The sequence below is a fragment of the Triticum aestivum genome, chromosome 6A, assembly GCF_018294505.1.
Source record: "Triticum aestivum cultivar Chinese Spring chromosome 6A, IWGSC CS RefSeq v2.1, whole genome shotgun sequence".
Taxonomy (NCBI): Eukaryota; Viridiplantae; Streptophyta; class Magnoliopsida; order Poales; family Poaceae; genus Triticum; species Triticum aestivum.
The window spans coordinates 160,734,987-160,749,458 of NC_057809.1; the positions used below are offsets into that span (position 1 = coordinate 160,734,987).

Here is a 14,472-nt window from a genome sequence, read left to right on the forward strand (position 1 = left end):
CGGACGAAAGAAGCCCAATTTGTTTTATTATTAGGTAAAGATAAAGATATGTTGCACATGATCATAACCTTTTTCCCACAAATTTTTGTACATGTAATTAAAAAATGATTGTTTTGGGAATTTTGGAAGCATAGAAATTTGACAAGGATCTCATGGGAGGCGTTTAACTTTCCAGGGCAAGTGAAAATCAATTGTGCAAGTATACAGATGAAACAACATAGAAAGAAAGGCTCTTCACTTACAATGTTCGTTGTCAAAAGAACAGAGAACCTCTCCTGTTAGCTCTCCAACAGTTTGGAGTGGCTCCAAGTAATCTTCAATCTTTGCAAAATCCTGATTATTTTTTAAGTTTTCATTCACTGCATGTAGATGAACCGCATGTCATATGAAAAATCAAGCTAATCATAATGGAAATGTATGCCTTTGGAAACAAGAGAACATTATGGCAAAAAGAATATTTACTTAAGAATTCCTTACAAAGGCCATGGACAATTCGTTAAACTAGTCCAGGCCGACTTGATAAGGGTTTTCACATCGCTTATAAATGCACTATTGTAGTTGCATATACAGTGAGAAGGTCAGTAGAAAAGAGATAAGGTGGTCCATATGTGAATGTGCTAGATGTTCCTAGTCTGTCGTATGCGATTTGCCATGCCAATAATCTTGTCATGATGCTAATATGGATTAAGCTTAAATAAAATATGCCTAATTTCCTAACATGGAGGTCCTAGATTATGTAGAATTGTGTCAATATTAGCCCAATTCTTAGCGTTAGGTAAAATACCTCATGGAAAATTCCTAAGAACTAATGTGAAGGGGGCATCCCAATCATCTACCTTTTCTATTTCTTTGATTTGAAAATCCTAAACCGAATGAGTCCTTAGATAGCCATTATCATAAAATAGGATTTATCCACCTAAATAACCCTAAATCCTAAAATAACAATTAATGCAACAGCCGATGATTACCCCTGGATGAGCAGAACCGAGGCAATCTACTAGAGGATTATTACCCAACAGGCTACACCGCAGGCCAGGACCCTACACCCTCAAGGCCTCAACGCCCCGACGTACTCCCTCCATCCGAAAAAGATTGTCCCTTAAATGGATGTATCTAGCATCAAGTTAGTGGATGTATCTAGCATCAAATTAGTGATAGATACATCCATTTGAGGGACAAGCTTGTGACAAGCTTTTTCGGACGGAGGGAGTATCAGGGAACACATCTCGAATCAGAACGGAGTAGAGACGGGAGACTGTGCGCCTTTACCAGCTCCGACGCGCGAGTCCCTCAAGTTGCGCATCTTCTTCCGGTAGTCAGAGACGGCGGTGTGTCGGCGGGCAGCGCCAGCGTCCTCTCCGTCGGCCATCTCCTCCCGGGCGATCGGTTCCTCGGCTTTGCTTCTATGGCCAGACGCAAATTAATAAACTCCCCACCTCTTGCCTTCCTGTAACCGAATACGTAAACGATCCGGCCCTGGGGCTATGTGTCGTCTAGGGAATCGCCTACCGGCGACAATGATCGGGCGGCCCATTAGCACTTGTCTCTCGTTTCCCCTCTGTGGCAAGTCGCTTTACGTTCGCTCTGTGCTAGTTTTTTTCGGTTTTCTTTTCCCTTTTCTCTTTTTGCTCTTTCCTTTGCTTTTCAATTTTTTCCTCAATAGTATTCCTTAGGTTCTCCTTTTCTCTTTGTTATACCTTTGTGTTCTTTGTTTTTTCATAGTTTTTTTCCTTTCTTCTTTATACTTCGTTGCTTTGTTTCTTTTTGGTTTCTTCGGTTTCTTAGTCAGTTTTTATCGAGGTTTTCATTTTTTCCCTGTTTTTCATTGTTGTTTATCTTTACTGCATGTGTACATTTTTCATAAGCATTGCACTTTTTTCGTATATAACAGAACAATTTTATTGTACCCATTAAACATCTATTAAATACATGATTAACATTTTTGCAATATATATATATATATATATATATATATATATATATATATATATATAGTGTTACTATTCATTACCTAGGGTGCAAAATAAGTTATTTTTCATCCGAGGTAATCTTACGATCATTTCATAATTAAATTACGTTTGGAATTTAAATAATAACATTTTTATTGATTCACTACGTAAAATTTGATATACTTACTTACTTACTTACTTACGAAGCCTTTTATCCCAAACAAGTTGGGGTAGGCTAGATATGAAAGCCTTTCACGAGGACTTCCCAGGAGGTCACCCATCCTAGTACTATTCTCGCCCAAATGGGTTTCATACCCAAAAGACTGGCTAGTTTTTGCGTTGGCTCGTCAAGCCTACCACAACCCTTAGATATGAAACCCTTTCACGAGGACTTCCCAGGAGGTCACCCATCCTAGTACTACTCTCACTCAAATGGGTTTCATACCCATGGGACTGGCTAGTTTTTACGTTGGCTCGCCAAGCCTATCACAACCCTCCTCCTTTACCCGGGCTTGGGACCGGCTATGCCTAGAAGACATAGGCGGAGTTATAAGAAAATAAAAAATATAGATCATAAGACAAGAAAATTTACAGTTTATGTGTATTTTAGACTATGGTTTTACATTTGTAATTTTACATAACATAAAATATTTTTTACGGCGATTATATATTTTTCTTACGGTCCTTTTTTGCGTCGAAAATAAGACAAAACTTATGGAACATAAAATTACGGTGTATTGATGGTAAAATAGAGGGAGAAGTGAAGAATAACTATTCCTCACCCAGGATAACGAATAGCGCGACCATATCGCGCTATTCGTCACCCTGGGTGAGGAATAGTTATTCTTCACCCCCTCTCTATTTTGACATCAATGCACCGTATTTTAACGTTTCGTAAATTTTGTCTTATTTCATACTTAAAAAGAGAACGTAAGAAAATATGTACTCACCGTAAAAAATATTTTATGTTACGTAAAATTACGAATGTAAAAACATAGTGTAAAACATACATAAAATGTGATTTTTCTGGTCTTATAACCTATATTTTTATTTTTTATACTAAATTTTACATATTAAATCAAAATGCATGTAACTATTTATATTCTAAATGTAATTTATTTAGAAAGCGATCGTAAGATTATCTCGGGTGAAGAATTACTTATTCAGCATCCTGGATGATGAATAGTAATACTATACACACACACACACACGTTGATGAGTCCAATTTATGAGAAAAATTCGTTGAACCGGTTTCAAAGATTGACGACCAAAGACAAAGGGCAGCCCGGGAGAGCCAAGGTGTGTCTAGACTTGAAAACCGGTTCAAGGGCTGCTAATGGTGTCCTGGATTGGGGGTCTCTCACCAGGTCACCTCCCAGCCTGGTGAGCCAGGACAAGCCGAGGACCTCATGTCGGTTCAGGAGTGGGTACGCCCGACGGCCCATGACGTATGAATGGAAGGCTCCCGAAAACTTGTGGTGAATTAGACGGCCCAAGCTGACTAGGATGCTATAACCCTAGACCCCCGATACCTATATAAACTGAGGGATAGGACTCTAGAACGACATAACAATCTCATGATAGATTATCTGTACTTTGCACTCCATCCCAAAGCAATAAAAACAAACAAAACATAGGATATTGTCTCTTCGGAGAGCCTAAACCTAGGTAAAATCTCATGTCCTTGTTACCATCACATCTAGACACTTAGTTCGGGACCACTTATCCGAAATCTATCAGATTTAGCTCCATTACCATGTCGCCGAGGTCCGCGGGCAGGCCGCTGCAACACCCTCGATTGTGACCGCCGTCGCTGCCCCCTTGTGCATCCTCGAGCGCCACCGCTTTCTCGAGCTAGCGCCATGCCGCCGAGATCCACGAGCAAGCCACCACATACCCCCTCATCGGTGATCTGGTCGGGTGGAATCGAATGGAATCGAAAGTGATGGTTGCCGTGAGTGGGGAAGAGAATGAGTGGACTGGTCTAGAAATGCATAACAAAGGGGGGCGTCTCACCCCCATCTAAAAGGGTCACGCTCATCGCCCGTCCACGCGGACGGTTCGTAACGGGTGGCGCGTGATGAACTTGCATCAAAATTCGTGCTGGTGGTCAGATAGTCGATGAAGCGTTCGTGACGGGATCCTAAATACCTGACGTGAGACTTTTAGTGATTCTGTTAATGTTTCGATATACAAACCTTAGTAATAACCTTTTTTTAACTGAGTATTGAAAGGCTTGTGGCTTATTGATAGGTTTGGGTGCTTTTTTATAACTATGCCCAATTAATTAGCTCTAGTTGAACTATGCCTGATCATGGTGGTAGTACTTGGTGTGTGCAGGGCTCCGGCCGTCGTCCTCCCTCGGCCGGCACAAGGTGACGCGGGGCTCCTGCCAGAGCCACGCCTTGCTGATCTTTGACACGTGCTCTTGGACGACCTTAAGGAGCAGGCGGACGCTCTCCTGCTGGTCATGGTCCCCCGGAGTTCCCACGTCTTCCGGTGTGACGAGCACCAGCTGCTCGAGGACAGGAGCCCTGCGCAGGACGAACCTTAGCACCCGCAGCTCGCGCCTCGTCCCTCGGAAGTTCACCACCTTGAGGAACGTCAGGTGGTCGAGAGCGATCTCGCACTCGAGAACGATATCCGCGCCCTCGCCGGTCACCGCCGTGCCGCCGCACGCGTCGGAGCTGCAAGTTCGATCCACGGAGCCGGTAGCTCGTTAGGATCGCACGCCGTGGCAAGTCAGGTTCGAATGGATCATGTATCAGGATGCTTACCCGGATAAAGAGGCGCTCGAGGAGTGGCGCCACGACGAGCTCTAAGAATCCGGAGAAGCGAGTAACATCGTCGTCGCCCATGGAGATGGAGTCCATTAGCAGCTGCAGCTCTTCTAGGTTCGGGGCATCCACGTCGCCCTCAGCGAACAGTCGCTCTTCTTCCCGGTGCTGATCGTATGAAAGACACCGTTAATCGCCTGATTGGTTTCCTAGGCAAGAACATGTTTGAATATCGTACCCGCATGCCCACGGAACAAAGTGTCAAAATCTTGGCATGCGCGACCTGATCCAAGAAGCCTGAGTAGGCGAACTCGTGAATTACTTCGTCGTATTCGCCGTAGCCGATGTGGGTCAGGTACGCGTCCTTTAGCTCCGGCCTGGCATCGGTCCTGCCGCCTGGGCCAACGAACTCCACGCCTGACGGCTCGTCCTCTCTCCAGATGAGGAGGACGTCGCCGTGGTAGGCAACAGACTCCAGCACGGGCGCGGCCACCTGCAGGTGGCGCATGGCCAGGCAGCGCACGATCTCCAGGCCCCGCAGCCTGTCGCCGGCGACCCTCACCGACACGAGAAGGTGGCAGCTCTCCAGGCTCAGAAACTCGAGCAGCCGGCACCTGGAGACCACGTCCCGGACAGCATCGTCGGTGACGTCGACTTGGTTGAGGGAGAGCGATGTGAGACCGGCGAGCCCCGGCGTGCCGGGCGGGACGTCGCGGAGGCTGCACCGGCCAAGGCTGAGCACCGCAAGGGAGCTCTCGGCCTGGAAGAGGTCCACGGGAAGCTCCAGAGCCCCGCGGACGTCGGCATGCTGCGTCAGGTCCACCCCCACTTCCCTGGCGCCTCTAACCAAGGCGGTCGCGGCCCACCGGACGACGTCCCGCCCATACGCATCGAACGGGGACAGCGCCACGCGGAACACGTCGATGGGAGCCGCGCCGTGGACCTCCAGGCAGCGGTTCACCGTGGCCACGATCCGCCCCAGGAACTGGCCGCGGACGAATTCGCTGTCGGTGAAGTCGAGGACGGCGGAGGCGGCGAGCGCGTGGAGCCACAGGCACGCCCACCTCGTGGAGAGGGCGCTGGTGCGTACGGCTTGTTTGAGGGGGACCCTGCCGACGATCGAGTGGAGGACGTCGTCGGGGAGGTCACTCAGCCGGTCCTCCTCGGATGCTGCTCCCTCGACTCTGCAATACTTCGTGTTGGATTCGATCTGCATTGCCACGCGCGGTCAAGCTCGCGTAGAGCCTTCCAAGTGACGCACTGGAATACGTGCGTGGTGGTAATGCGATTTGTTGATGGAGCGCTTTGGCCTAGGCCTTTTTATACGTAACATCCAGCCACTGTTGCGATGAAAATGTTCACTCACCTTCTCTTGCAAGATTTGACTCGAAAAGATGGGAGCACATTGGACTCAGAGTGAGAAAAAAGATGAGGGGTTTCTGCCGCAAAGTCTCTTTTACCGGTGGCGGGATGTACAGTGCCTTTAAGATCCACATAGTGCTTTTAAGATCTATGCAGTTTTAGGGAAAAGAATTCTATGAAACCAGGTCTCACGCGAGACCCATCCTAATGGATGACACGTGGCATTCACAAATCTCAAAGCATTTCCCACCCTCCACTTAAAATCAGAAGGGAAGAGATTAGATGCTTTGTGATTTGTGAATGCCACGTGTCATCTATTAGGACGAATCTCACTTGCTAACCGTGAGACCTGGTCTCATATAATTTTTTTCCGCAGTTTTGGTCCTACTCCATAAGTATAGCTATGTATTGTCAAACCTCATCTTTGTATCTCAGCACTTAAGTCAAATCAGTGATCCCCTCCATCCCATCCACGCATGCATGCACATATTATCTCTCCTCCCCATCATGCATGACACGGGCACAATCGCTCTCATCTCTTCCTCACTAAATTCATGTCCTTTTATTTCTCTTTACATAATTTCAATCATTCATATCTTTTAAGCTACAAATTTATTTTTGAAACTTTTTATATATTTGAATTCCTAGCGACGAGACCTTTCGAACAAGACCAATTTTCAATGCATTTAAACTAGTTTCAATTTTGCCGTTTCAAACAAATTTATGTTGTCAGAACTATGTTAAAAATCCGTGTATTGAAATAAGTGAAATTATTTCAGAATTCAATGAAATCCAGTTTTTAAACGAGTGAAATTGTTAAAAATGATAGTTATTTTGAAATAAGTGAAATAACCTTTCTATAACAAGTGAAATTATTTTCTTGAAATGAGTGAAATCTTTTTTTTCATACACATGATAGATATTCCGGTGTGAAATGCGTGAAACTTGTTATTTCAAAGTTTTGAAACTATTTATTTGATACAAGTGAAATATGTGTTTTACAATGAACAAACTCACTTTTCCAAAATATGTTTTTTCTGAGTGAAATCTGTATTTTGCAACGGCTAAAACTTGTTTTCTTAATTGTGTGAATTTTTTCTCTAAATTGAGTGAAATCGGTTATTTCAAATAAGTGAAATCAGTTTATTTAAGATACGTGAACCAATTTTTTTTGTAATGAGTGAAACCTTTTTTTAACTCATGAAAAATAAATTTCTCAAAGGAGTGAAATATGCCTTTTCAAATTAGTGAAATACATTTTTTCTGAATTAAGTGAAATCGGTTTTTCGAATTGAGTGAAACCAATTTTATGAAATAACTGAAATCATTGTTTGAATGATTGAAATCGTTTCTTGAAATGAGTGAATATAATTTCTGAAACGAGCAAAATCTGTTTTATGAAGTGAGCGAATTTGTTTTCTCAATTGAGTGAAATCGGTTTATTTAAAGAACTGCATATGAGTTATTCAAAACGAGTGAAATCAAATGAGTGAAGTTGGTTTGTAAGTTCCGTATTCCAGTTTGTGAATTTCTTTGAAACCATATATAACACTTATATGAAATAGTGAAACCTTTTGATGTTTTATGAAACTGATTTCGCAGATAATTGAAATATATACAAAAAATGTAGTTCAAATGTATCCAAAATTGATCTTGTTCTCAAGGTCTTCACACCACGAGTTCAAATATAAAAAAGTTTTAATAACGAACTTTTGGTTCAAAAGATATGAATCGTTAAAAATCTGAGAATGAAAATAAAGCGAATGTTCAGTGTATGTGGAGATAGAATATTTTAACATGCATGCAATGATGAAAAGCGGTGCTTCGATTGACACGTCATCTCTCTCTTGACAAAAATTGAAAAGACATGTAAAGGATCCACATGTATTCTTTTTGTATTGCATTAACTGGTTCTATACCTCAAATAGCTGCACGAATCCCTAAAATTGTATAGATGGCTGATTCTCCACCAGTACATCCCGCCACCGGTAAAAAACTTATTCGGGGTTTCTGCTCTGTTCAATCTCCACTTGCATCTTATTTCCAGATTTAGAACAGCCCCACAAGTAGTCCCATCAATGCTCACTATGTCGTTCAGAATAGAATTAGTGGAGCCATCAGGATCAGGTTCAGACTTCAAAACTGATCCATAGCCAAGATACTGAAAATGTAGAAAAGGGGAATGCCAACGGCGGTCGACTTCCATGGAGGTGGGTATTTTTAAAAAATCGAAAAACATTTTTTAAAGTTTCAAAAAATTCTGAAAAAATCATACATATTAACATGGATGTATTCTACATATGTGTAAATTTTTAAGATGAAATACATTATGATGAGAGCTACACAAAAAAGACAAATCACGTTTTCCAGACTGATGAACAGTGAGAACACTGTTCACTATTAGAAATGCAGGTTTTTTCTCTTGTTTGTGTAGCTCTCACCATAATGTATTTCATTGTCAGATTTTATACACATGTACTCCCTCCGTTCCTAAATATTTGTCTTTCTAGACATTTCAAATGACTATTACATGCGGATGCATGTAGACATATTTTAGAGTGTAGATTCACTCATTTTGCTCCGTATGTAGTCATTTGTTGAAATGCCTAGAAAGACAAGTATTTAGGAACGGAGGGAGTAGAATACATCCATATGAACATGTAGATTTTTTTGAAACTCCAAAATATAATCATTGAATTTTTCAAAATAACCACCTCCATAGAGGTTGCCCGCCAAAAGCCCTCACTCTGCACAACTCCATCTACTAGATCTCAACTCTGGTGCTTACATTTGTACGGTAGGAGCCCCCCCCCCCCCCCCTCCCCCCCCAAAAAAAAGAAATGGAGAAGCGGTGTACTTTAAAACTACTGTGCAGTTGTTCTTTCTATGGAATTCATACAAAGTTCAAGAATCTAGTCTGGCCACCATCAAGGTGCGGCACGAGCGGCACATTTCTTACCAATATAAATATGCAAATTACTTATATTGTAACATTAGACGATTTTTTTCAGAGTTCATATATATATATATATATATATCTTGATAAACATCACAGTATTTTACTTATGTGCAAACAAACACTTGAACAAATATATACCAGTCTTAGTACACACACTATGTGTTCCCCTAATTATTTCAGCGTACAACATGTTGCACTCTATTACATTGCACTATGATGAGAAAAGGCCCTCTTTTCCTCCAGCTTTACAAACACACTTCCGTCGTATATACCTCTCGCATCGTCCTTATGAAGAAATCCATCATTGTCACTCGTGACGTTGTATATTCCGCCCCATTCTATTTGAGGTCCCTCCCTGAATTTATAACAATAGAAACGAAAAACTTAGCAGGAGCCAATAATCTTAACTAACTCTTTTGCCCTTCCGTTAATTAAAATCATGCTTTTTTACAGGAAATAATTGATTTGTTATAAAAACCGAGGAACCATGAGCAATTACACATATTCATAGGTTTTTTGTTAAAAAACAAAATCCAGATATAACCACGGCATGCATATTTAACAAATTACCATGATGCAGGGTCCAGTGGATCTCGATTTGCTAGGATCATATCCTCCAACTCCAAATATGTCAAACCATCTGGTCTAGTTTTTGCATGCTTTACGAATATTTCCTCAAACTTTTGTGGAACAAACCTACAGCTTGACATGTTTAGCATATATACGGATTCGAAGGATAGAAATACGCACAAAAACTAGCATATATACGAGAATAAAATATCAAAGCATAAATGTACATAATATCACCCAATGATCAAGGTAAATAAATTATATCCAAGTTACAAAGGAAGAGCATTATAAGTCCTCTGCATTGCTTTACTGCTGTTGGATATGTGACATCCCATAAGTTTGTTTTTATATGTATGGATAGAGCTGGTGCACCTGGGTGTTCAGCATAAAACTGGTTATAATATAAAATATCAAAATAGATTTTACCCCATGCAAATTTCCCTTTAAAAGACACTAATTAGTTGAGTTAAGCGGTATTTCTCTATATACCCGTGGATGCACACATCAATAAAACTAGATGATGCCCCACGTTGTTGCGGGAATGTTTGCAATATTTCAATGAGATTTTGATTATATGGAACATGAATTCTTGAAACAATAGTTTCTGAAAGTATATAAGAATTAAATGTAAATAGCATAATAAAATGGAATTTTACATGCATGCATGTTGTAGTGGATTTTTAATATGCATAGTTGCATGTTGAGGTGGGCATTTCCTTATGCATGTTGAATGATGAGATGACATGCTTGCATGTTGAGAGAAATATCTTAGTGGGTGCTAGCTATTTAGATATAGAAGATTACTGTAAAGCTTTCACTATATAGATGAGCACACAATCCAACCCACCAAAAATTTGGGTGTGAACTAACTATACCATCGTAGACTATTTCACAACAAAACCAAAGCAATAATAAGGACAGTCGTGAGTTAATGGGTTCAGCTTTGATTTTTACTCCCTCCGTTCCGAATTACTTGTCTTGGATTTGTGTAGATACGGATGTATCTAGACTCATTTTAGTGCTAGATACCTCCATATCTAGACAACTCTAAGACAAGTAATTCGGAACGGAGGGAGTAGTTGGGTTAGCCAAATAGCTATATAGTAACAAGTGATTGCAAAAAATCGCAGCTCCGTCCCTAAATAGCACATTGTATTAATTACCTTCCTTTAACATCAAATGCACCGGTATCACTCCCATGCATTCCTTTGTGCATATTCTCTATGTATATTGATAAGTGAGGCAATGGTGCATCAGCCTGGATTGAAAAAAAGATATAACATATCAAGCTCGTAGTTCATCCACAAACATGTCTATATGTTAAAAGAATAGTGTGTGGGTGAGGGAGAGGAGAAGTACGGGGCTTGTTATAGGACCATTAGCAGCATGCACCAAGGTGGCAAATTCTCTGGCATATGTAACATTAAAACCAATTGCGACAGACCCTACATTCCAAAGTACAAGTTTAGCATGGATTAGAATATAAAATGAAGCCTCCAGCAATAGAGTGCTCTGTATTTAGGACTCGCATCTATGTAAAACCAGTTACTTAAGACACTAAAATAATATAAAGTTAAATATATGTGTTTTGCAGTGGTATGGATATAATGTCATTTTTATTCAGTTCAATGTAACCAGCACGAAGAAAAGTTGAACACAGCAGCAAAATCACTCAAACATGGCATGACCAAATGAAAATGTTTTTCTAGAATAAATGAAAATGTTTTTTATTCGAGTGAAATGCACAGGGAGTGCAATTACTTAGCGGATGTGGCCAATCAACTCTGCTTGGCAGTGGACAAATTTGTACTCTGTAGCTAAGGCTAAAAGATCTATTGAGCTTCTCTTTTATCCATGAAAATGCATAGATTTTTTTTCTCAGTTTGCAGATATGTGCGATTTGTATACTATCTTAGTAAGACTAAATCGTGCAGAATTTGTTGCAGAAATCAATCACCTTCAAATGTTTCCGAAGGGGTAATGATGCCATCCTTGTTACGGTCGAAAAAGGAGACATGTTTCTGGAGTGCCGTCATGTTGCGAATCTCAGTATGTGCCATCACACGCCCCCCTTCAAGTTACAAACACACAATAGCGATGATATGCGTAAGTGAGAAATTACAGAAAAGTTTGCAATAGTTATCATGCATAGTAAAAAAAATTTAGGAAACTGCAGCATGTAGCAAGACTTACCGCCAAACATCCATAGGAACAGAAGAGCAGCCACCGGCGGCAGGAGTGGAGAAGCTGCTGCTGATGATTGTCGCCGGATCGCCATCGCTGCTGCTGCTGCCGCCGCCGGTAACCCCTTCTTCCCTGGCCGTGTGACTGAGAGGGAACGCGGTGCACTGTTTAAGTAGCCGGGGAAGAGCTACATATGAAAGGTCCATCTTTCTTGCTGAAGCAGAGATGGTACTTGGCGGAAGCTAACCCACGTAAACATCTTTGTTGGCGGATGCGGAGCATTAGTCTCTGGTGCATTTATGATTGATGTGCGGAAGAGGAGCAAACTTTTATATGACTACCGATATTGACGTTTTTGTTGTGTATATGGTGCAAATGCGGTAGCAAACTGGCCACCGGTTGGTAAGATTCGTGGTCCTCGTTGTTGCTTGGAGGAAGCTAAACCAAGTTTCAGTAGGCAGCAATCTTGAATTACCAGCAGGTGTTTTCAAAATAATCTCAGATGAGTCTGGAGAAAAATAATCTAAGCGGGTTGTCATTTATATTCAGTAATCTTTGACATTTAAAACTGAAAAGAAAGGAACAACTGATAAACAATTTTTTTAAACCTGCACGGATGTCAATGCTGAAATTTTGTCTATTTTGGGTCGGTCCAATAGCAGTTTCAGAAATTCCTAATAAATACTAAAGGCCCACGCAGCCCATTCATGCAAGTCAAGAGGTGAAACAAAAATTTAGTCCCACATTACTAGTTTGATAGGAGTTGGACCGAGTGAGGGCTTTTGACGGGCGACCTCCATGGAGATGGTTATTTTGAAAAATTCAATAATTACATAGTTTCAAAAAATTCTGAAAAAAATTCTACACATTTATATGGATGTATTTTACATGTGTATAAAATCTGACAACGAAATACATTATGGTGAGAGCTACACAAAAAAGAGAAAAACCAGTTCTAATAGTGAACAGTGTTCGCACTGTTCATCGGTCTGAAAAACGCGATTTGTCTTTTTTGTGTAGCTTTCATCATAATGTATTTCATCTTAAAAATTTACACATATGTAGAATACATCCATGTTAACATGTATGATTTTTTTCAGAATTTTTTGAAACTTTAAAAATATGTTTTTTGATTTTTTTCAAAATATCCACCTCCATGGAGGTCGACCGTCGTTGGCATTTTACGGAGTTGGACCTCCTTATAAGGAAGATTATTTCCCCACATGTATGAGTATGCGAATAAGAGGGACATTCACGTGCACTCCTCCTCCACCGCCTGCCTCGGCGCGACGCGGGTTGCGGGAATGAGCCGATGTCTAATTTTTTGCCACGCACGACTGGTATACGAAAGGTCACACGGAAGTTGAAAATATTTTTGTTATAGTGGACACAGTAGGCCTCCGAAACCCCACCACTTTGAGTCCTGTACGAGAAAAAGGGTGATAAGGTTTTTGGGGAGCGCTCCACGCGACTACTGACTTCTTCATCACGGGCGCCCTGGACTCCGACGACTACTTCCCCGACGATAACTTCTTCCCCGACATCAACAACCTCTTCGACGACATGGCTAGCAAGGATACCGACCCCAAGACCAGTGCTTCTGCCGCTGCTCCGTATGTCTTCGTGTTCTCTCTGTTTAAGATCTTGCCTTAGTTTCTTGCTCTAGCCTTTCTTGTTCCACTCTATGTTCTACATATGTTCTGTTCTAGTTCATATGTTCATATGCTATTTGCCTTCACTCTGCTAGATTACATGACATGTTTCATCTGTACTACACTAGTCATGTTTTATCTAGTATTTCTGTTAATAAAATCATATGCTAAATTGCTCATACTTGCAACAATCCAAAAACCTTATTATAGGTAGTTTACCTCGAGTGGTTTTGTTGCTTCCAAGAGACCTCTTATATTTGAGGGTATCCACTATAAGAGGTGGCACGTGAGAGCAGTCTTATGATTTCAAACCATGAGTTGCTATGACGCCATTCTTGGCAAACCTGAAGGAGATTATGATGCTCAACAGGAACAAGTTTTTCAGAAAATGAATACCCTGTTTAAGGCTGCTCTCTTGAGTGTTCTTGATGAGAACATAGTTGATGCTTACGCGTCAATTGATAATGGAAAAGATATGTGGGATGCACTCAAGGCCAAGTTTGGGGTCTCAGATGCCCGCACTGAGCTGTACATCATGGAACAATTCTATGACTATAGGATGACTGAAGAGCGCTCCATGGTTGAGCAAGCTCATACAGTCATTTGCTAGAGAACTTGAGCACTTCAATTGTATGCTACCAGACAAGTTTGTTGCCAGAGGCATCATCACTAAGCTTCCTCCTTCGTGGGGGAACTTTGCTACCTTACTGAAGCATAAGAGGCAGGAGTTTTCCGCTCCGGATCTCATTGGTACTCTTGATGTGAAAGAAAAGGCGATAGCAAAGGACACACGTGCTCGAGGTATTGAGGGAGGATCTAGTGCCAAACTTATATAGAAGAAAAACTTCCAGTCCCCCAAGTTCAAGAACAAGGGCAAGTTTGATGGTAAAACAAAGTTTGATGGGAAGAACAAGGCTGTACAGCACACCAACTTCAAGAAGAAGAATAACAAGAAGAAAGGTGTTTGTCATGTGTGTGGAGATCCTGATCATTGGGCTCCTAGTTGCCCTAGTCGTTAT

General features: G+C 41.5%; 2 protein-coding genes across 2 annotated transcripts; both read right to left on the bottom strand.

Moving 5' to 3' along the window:
• Positions 1 to 4,251: 4,251 nt before the first annotated feature.
• LOC123129552 (F-box/FBD/LRR-repeat protein At1g13570-like) lies at positions 4,252 to 5,987 on the bottom strand. Its single transcript, XM_044549672.1, has 3 exons — positions 4,965 to 5,987; positions 4,683 to 4,894; positions 4,252 to 4,636 (listed from the first exon to the last, which is right to left on the bottom strand). The coding sequence occupies exons 1-3, from the start codon at positions 5,940 to 5,942 to the stop codon at positions 4,252 to 4,254; spliced, it is 1,575 nt and encodes a 524-aa protein (XP_044405607.1). The 5' UTR covers positions 5,943 to 5,987.
• A 3,140-nt stretch (positions 5,988 to 9,127) lies between these two features.
• LOC123132620 (probable peroxygenase 5) lies at positions 9,128 to 12,093 on the bottom strand. The gene is made up of 6 exons (XM_044552460.1): positions 11,811 to 12,093; positions 11,575 to 11,688; positions 10,977 to 11,062; positions 10,781 to 10,875; positions 9,618 to 9,743; positions 9,128 to 9,402 (listed from the first exon to the last, which is right to left on the bottom strand). Exons 1-6 carry the CDS (start codon positions 11,893 to 11,895, stop codon positions 9,249 to 9,251), a joined length of 660 nt encoding a protein of 219 aa, XP_044408395.1. The 5' UTR covers positions 11,896 to 12,093; the 3' UTR covers positions 9,128 to 9,248.
• Positions 12,094 to 14,472: the final 2,379 nt, after the last annotated feature.